General features: G+C 38.9%; 1 protein-coding gene across 1 annotated transcript in view; it reads left to right on the forward strand.

Annotated features, from left to right (window-relative positions):
* The window catches only part of LOC103193748 (aldo-keto reductase family 1 member C15-like), a 45,372-nt gene extending 39,207 nt beyond the window's left edge, over nt 1-6,165 (forward strand). Inside the window, 2 exon segments of the mRNA XM_007937009.1 lie at nt 3,124-3,206; nt 6,123-6,165. Of these exon segments, the coding sequence (XP_007935200.1) occupies nt 3,124-3,206; nt 6,123-6,165 (126 nt within the window).
* The last annotated feature ends 1,256 nt before the right edge of the window (nt 6,166-7,421 follow it).

A 7,421-nucleotide genomic window follows, 5' to 3' on the forward strand; every position in this document is an offset into this window, starting at 1 on the left:
TATTGCAACTCGAGGCTTAAATTTTTTCTTCAGTTCTTTCAGTTTGTAAAATCTTACTGAAGATAATTCAAAAACGGTTGCAGCAGTATATTGAGAGAGAACTTCCAGAAATGCAAGCTGGATTCAGAAGAGGACATAGAATGAGGGCTATCATTGCTGATGTCAGATGCATCTTGGCTGAAAGCAAAGAATATCAGAAAGATGTTTACCTGTGTTTTATTGACAAAGAAAGGCATTCCACTGTGTGAAACATAACAAGTTATGGATAACGTTGAGAAGAACGGTGTTTTGCTTACCTAGTGCTGCTCTGACAAGAAATACCACAAATGGGATGGCTTTAATGAACAGAAGTTTATTCTTACAATTTGGAGGCTTTAAGTCCAAGTTCAAAGTGCCAGGCTCTAGGGGCTAGGTAAAAGCTCCTCAACCATGGGTTTCAGCTCTGCCTTCTGCTCCCAGCCCACAGAAGCTGGAGGCTTTTCTTCACTCAGCTGCTGGCTGCTGAGGCTGACAAGACCAAGGTTGACAAGTAATAAGGCACAGTCCCAATGTTACCAAACCACATGGCAGGCCATTAATTCAAGTCCATTGAAAGTCCCAAGGTTGGAAGAGTATGGCAGGCTGCTGGACAACCACACAGCTACATGCAGGGTTCAAGTGTGCGATAAGCTAGAGACCATCCCCAAGGCTTCTCCTTATATACAGGAAGCAGACCATATCTCTAAAGCAGCTATTCAGCTGCTCACAGTAGATTCCACCATCGAGGTGATTACCATTCTCATCATGGGGAAAAGTACAACCAGCTGTCCAGCCACTCAACCAGACCCAGCCAAGTTGACACACAAACTTAATTACCACAAATGGCAATTCCAGAACACTTAATTGTGCTTGTGAGGAACCTGTACATAGACCAGGGGGCTGTCATTCAAACAGAACAAGGGGATACTGCATGGTTTAAAATCAGGAAGGGGGTGTGCCAGCATTGTATCCTTTCACCATACTTATTCAATCTGTATGCTGGGCAAATCTGAGAAGCTGCCCTAAATGAAGAAGAACATGGGATCAGGATTGGAGGAAGACTCATTAACAAGCTGTGATACACAGATACACAACTTTGCTTGCCAAAAGTGAAGATGACTTGAAGCACTTACTGGTGAATATTAGAGACTACAGTCTCCAGTATGTGTTATGCCTCAACGAAAGGAAAACAAAAACCCTCACAACTGGACCAATAAGAAGCATCACAATCAACGGAGAAAAGATTGAAGTTGTCAGAGATCTCATAATGCTTGGATCCACAATCAACACCCATGGAAGTAGTAGTCAAGAAATCATACAACTTATGCGCTTGGCAAATGTGCTGCAAAAGACTTCTTTCAAATGTTGAAGAGCAAAGATGTCTCGAAGATTAAGGTGTGTCTAACCCAAGCCATGATATTTTCAATCGCCTCATATTCATGTGAAAGCTGGACAATGAATAAGGAAGACCAAAAAAAAGTTGATGCTTTTGAGTTGTGGTGTTGTCAAAGAATACTGAAAGTACCACGGACTGCCAGAAGAGCTAACAAATCTGTCCTGGAAGAAGTACAGCCGGAATGCTCCTTGGAAGGAAGAAAGACCAGACTTTGTCTCACCTATTTTGGTCATGTGGGTCAGAAGGGACCATTCCTTAGAGAAGGATATGATGCTTGGTAAAGTGGAGGGTCAACTGAAAAGGTGAAGAAGGCCTTAATGAGACGGACTGACACAGTGGCTGCAATGACAGGCTCAGATATAGCAAGGATTGTGAGGCTGGCACAGGACCGGGCAGTGTTGCTTTCTGTTGTACGTAGTGTTGTTATGAGTCAAAGATGTCTGGACGGCACCTAACAACATCATCATTTAGTTCAAAACCTTGAAGCTATAGATTTAGTTTACTCAATTTATGAAAAATATCTAATTAGCAAAGCTAAATGTCATTCAGTTCATTCTAGTTTTTCTCATGCTGAGAACTTGTATTTCCTTCAAATATACTGAATCAAAATCTATATTTTAACAAAATCCCCATTTGATTCTTATGGCTCCCCAGGTGATTCTTGTGTATACACAAGACTCTTGTTAAAATGTAGATTCTGATTCAGTACATATAGGGTGGAAATGCAAATTCTCAGCAAGGGGTCAAATTGGAATGAAGCAGCTGGAAACCCTCAGGTCATTGTAAAACTAATCAGAAAAAAAAAAATCATCTTATTTTTAAATTCAGTTCAACATACTTATACATCTCTCCATGACAACCATATCTCCTCTGAAGTATATTTTAAAGATGGATGATGGATGGATAATGGATGAATGTGTAGATAGCGAGCTAGACAGACAGGACACTGAGTTTTTCCATAAATTGTCATCTAGATGAAATAATGAGCCTTTAATATTTCTTTCTTTCTTTTTTTTTTTTTATTGTGATTTGGGTGAAAATTTATATAGCAAATTCACTTTCCATACAGCAGAAAGAGTTCTCTATTTATAGATAAGAATAAAAAAGGCTACAAAGAGAACTGAGTATGGGCAAGGTGAGTGGGATGGTGTGGTTCAAGTTCAACTATTGAACCAGGGAGTGTTTCCCCTGAGATTAATGGATTCTCGGGAGGGATTGTTAGGAAAGGGTTGCTCTACATTCCAATGCTTGTTTATGATCAAGGGTGAGTCTAGTCTAATGACCTGTGGAGCCAGCAGAACCTCACCAATTTTGCTCTAGTGAAGTTCCAAGCAAAGCCCATTATTGTTGAGTCGATTATGATTCAAAGTAACCCTAGATTCATCAGTATTGTCCAACTGTCCTTTTGTTTGAAAATGAAGAATTTTTTTTTCCATTTCAAAAAAATTTACTTAGGAAATTATGGGATTAATAAGTGGTATACTGTTCTTTGGTAAAGTGAAGCAGAGTAGGAGAAGGAGTTGGAAAGAAGTGTCATAACTCAGAGTTCCCAGGCTGAGTACACATGGAAGCTTCCCTTAATGCTATCCTTGCCTCTGTCCCTCTAGAAAGTCACATTTCCTCCCGGATATTCATACCTCACTTAGAAACTCAGGCCTTGGTAGACTGCCTCAGGAGAAAGTTTAATGTGATTGTTTTCTTCCTTTCAGGTTTTTGACTTTCAGTTGACCCCAGGAGATATGAAAGCAATTGATGGCCTCAACAGAAATTATCGATATATTAAAATAGCATTGTAAGTAACTCTTGTCATTGTTTATGACCAGCTGTTTTCAGAAGGTAGCAGGTTAGCAGAGAAACTAGGCTTCTCTAAATCCAAAAAACAGGTCTGATTTGGGGCATAAGAGTGGAAAAGGTGAATTTCCAGTTAGAGTTTTCTCACAGGGCTCTATCTCTGACCATCAGAATTGTGAGTGAGATTCAGGACCTACACTATGTAAAATTGCCCAAGTTCATGTCATTGTGAATTCACTTCTTTATGCCCTTACAACCTGTGCCTCGTGTAGTTCCACTGAGGGCCAAATTCTCCATTAGGCACAGAAGTCCATAGTGCCTACGGTCCATGATACTTTTAGGGGTCCATGAAAATGTAAAAATCCAAAGACAAAAGTGAATATAGTAATAATGAATATGTGATAATGAATCTAAGGGAGTTATTACGGCACAGTGGTTATGGTGTTGGGCTGCTAACCCAAAGGTTGATGGTTGGAACCTACCAGCTGCTCCATGGGAGAAAGAAAAAGCAATCTGCTTCCTTAAAGATCTGCAGCCTTGGAAACCCTATGGGGCAGTTCTACCATGTCCTACAGGGTTGCTATGGGTCAGAATCAACTCAATAGCAGTGAGTTTGGTTTTGATTTTTTAATCATGAATCTACTATCCTGGTTTGCATTTGTCTTAAACCAAACAGAAAAACATAATCTTAATAATTTTTATGGAAAGGACCATGAAGGCAAAGACACCTGGTACCCATGAAAGTCATAGTGCAGCCCTGCTTCCACTTCTGCCTCTAAGAGTTCAGTGGCATTTCTTTTTCTTCTTTTTTAATTTTTGTGACTTGGGTGAAAGTTTACAGGGCAAATTCATTTTCCATACAGCACTTCACATACACTTTGTCTCATGACCTTGACTGCAATTTTCCACAATGCAACAGCTCTCTTCCCACTTCCTCTGCATAATTACCTCTTATCTGTATCCTTTCCTCCCATGTACTCCTGGCCCCCCGAGCTGTCTCCTTGTACATGCACAGCCCTTCTATTTTCCCATTATTGATCTCTCCAAGAAGTATATCTACCTAATGTAAATGTTCAGCTCATATGCCTGTCTTTTGTTTGGCTGGAAGCCATAGGAATGGGTTCAATTCCAGATCTGAAGGGCAGCTAGAGGCCATAGTCTTAGAGGTTCCACCAGGCTCTATCAGACCAGCAAATCTGGTCCCCCTCTTTTTTGTGTGTGATTTTGACTTTTGTCCCACATTGTTCTCCCTCTCTGTGCAGAATCTCCTGCACAGGGCCCCACCAAGTGCAGTGGTAGCCAAGCACCATGGCACCATCTAGTTCTTCTGGTCTCATAGTCATATAGGCTGAGGATTGCATGGTGTACCAGTTGCTTGGACTAATTTTTTCCATGTGTCTTTGGTTTTCTTCATTCTTCTTTGCTCTGGATGAGGAGAGACCCATCGTTGCATCTACATGGCTGTTTGCAAGCTTTTAAAATCCCAGTCACTACTCACCCAAGTAGGATGTGGAACAATGTTTTTGTGTAGTAGGTAATGCCAGTTGAGCTTGATGCCCCTGTCAGGGGCATTTCTTCTAAATAGGACATTCTCCTTCAAAGACAACACCTATTTCTTCCAACTTTATTTTTGGCCTTCCTTCCTGATCACACCTACCATTTTCTCAGGTGCATCATCATACTAAGCTGAATTTTAAATGTTTCATTAAATTAGTTGACCTTAAAGTAATAGTGACTAATGTGTCCCCAGTGAATATACTGAGTAGATATCTGGAATTTCTCTGGCTCTTCCAGTAATTGTTTTACTCTAACACTGTCTTGTCCATCAGGAGACTAGCCTTGGAGAAGTCTGTATCCATTGACTTTGGTTTATAGATAATAACAGCATTCCACTTGTTTAATTATTGCAGAATCTCAGCATTGAGAAGAAAGAACACTAACCAAATTGGGAGAAATTAGGAAGAGAGTTTAGAGATAAGAGAAAATAAAATTTTAGTAGTAAGACTAAAGATTTCAACCTCAGAAGAAAGATTAAAAAAAAAAAAAATGTTCCATTCCTGTTGGTGAAAACATTATCATGATTCAGAGAAAAGACATTACAAATCAGAAAAAAGATGGGAAGTAAATTTTCTGTATCCAAAGGAATTGAACTATGTCTATGATCTCCTTTGTTTGGCTGTGAATGCCTAGTCTACTATGCCAGTAGCACAGTTCCCAGCACACAGAATTTCTCAGAATATACTATTCAAAGCAATTGAACTGAAAACCACAGATTTTAGAAAGGAAAGTGAAGCATAGAAAAAAGAGAAAGCAAACAGTAGTAACTGAGTAATAAGTATTCTTATGAATTAGACTTAAGAACACATTAGTCACATTTTGTATGAAAGGTTCTTTAGCTATACATCTTATGTCTCAAATATATCATAAATTCCTTAATGGAAGGACTCTGTATCACTGAGGGTGCTCAGAACATGTTTGTTGAATAAATGAATGGAAAAGGGCAACACAACCCTTACAGCCATCTTTCTCATCATCTAAGGACAAAGCACAGCTGAAGCTTGAGTGACCAAGATATTTTTGCCACAATTCTGATACTCTCTTATAATTTATAATGTAAAGCAAGTTGCATGTCAATTTGGTGTTTATGTGCATGCAGTTGCGGGAACTGGGCATGCCTGAGATTTGTGCATGGACTGGGGATCTTGCATTTTGCATTACAAGGAATAGAGATAGGAATGTGGTCATGAAAATGCAGCATACAAGTACCTTCGGTTATTATAGAGCAACTTTGTCAGGACCAAAACTTCAGCCAGTCAGCAAATTCAGAGATTTTAACCTATACTTACTACACATCCAGAGAAATCTTCTTCTGAGAGCACGGAGAAAGAGTTGATATATTATTTCCTTCTCTTTTCAGTGGTGTTGATGACCCTTACTATCCCTTTTCTGAAGAGTATTGACCACAAACTATTGGCCATGATTGACCATGGTTTCTACCAGAATTTCCTGCTTCTGGTGGGTGAGGAGATCATTTCTGTATTGTGTGAACAGTATATGTAGAATCAGAATGCTTTACTTTCATTACATTCACTTGATGAAATAATAAAGACTTTAAAAAGAAGATACTTGTTTCTCCTCATTATTAAAAATAATACATAGTAATTATAGAAAATTAGAAATATGAAAGGGATGGGAAAGAAAAGAAAAATAATGTATAATTTTCTCATTCAAAAATATACACATTCCTCACTTATCAACATGGTTAGTTTCCAAAAACCAGGTCATTATATGAAAATGGAAGATGACCATATGAGACCACAAAATGAAGGGTGACTACATCACTATACAGCTGCCAGATTACATCATTATATAACTGCCAAACCACTGAGAATCACGGCCCAGCCAAGCTGACACATAACCTTAATCATCACAACCAATGTTACTATTGTCTTGCACCTCAGTGTTCTTTACTGCAAGATGTATGTCATTAATGCACAAAATAGTTGGATAATGGATTTTTTTCTTTTTGCTATTGTTGTAAATGTTGAAATGTCAGATAATGAGATAGTGAAAACATGAGGAGTAGATGTACTTAACATTTGGTGCATTTTCCTCCTGTGACTTTCCTATGTGTGTATGTGTTTGCCTATATACACATGTTGTTGTTGTTGTTATGTGCCATCCCTCATTGGGTTTTTGAGGCAGGATCACTATGGAAGTAGATTGCCCAACATTCCTTCCAAGGAGTGCCTAGTGGATTTGAACCTCCAGCCTTCTGGTTAGCAGTCAAGTGCCTAAGGCACTACAGTACCAGAGCTCCCTATATGCATGTATGAAAACTCTAATCTAAAGAAAATGAACTAATCTAAAGAAAACTACCACTTTTTCATTACCATTGCAGGGATCATAGTAGTTGACTATCTAACATTTCACATTAAATCATTTGATCAGATCAGTCATATTCATTCTATTGTCCTTGCTGTATGATCACCTTTGGAAGAAACCTCTGACACAGTCCTTGCTAAGGAGAGAAACAGTGCTGGGGGCTTTTGCAACAGTTTCCCACACTTCTAGAAGAACATTTTAAGAAGAAATGGTACCAAGAGTCTAAGAACTCTTGAGCTGACAAGGTGGAAGATGAAACAGTTCCCAAAGTTTTATGATTATTTGCTAACTCCTGTTAAACTATAGTTTTTCCCAAATTTATATTCAAGGT

This window comes from Orycteropus afer, unplaced genomic scaffold (genome assembly GCF_000298275.1).
Source record: "Orycteropus afer afer isolate SDZICR_OR568_19922 unplaced genomic scaffold, OryAfe1.0 scaffold00040, whole genome shotgun sequence".
NCBI classification, from domain to species: Eukaryota; Metazoa; Chordata; class Mammalia; order Tubulidentata; family Orycteropodidae; genus Orycteropus; species Orycteropus afer.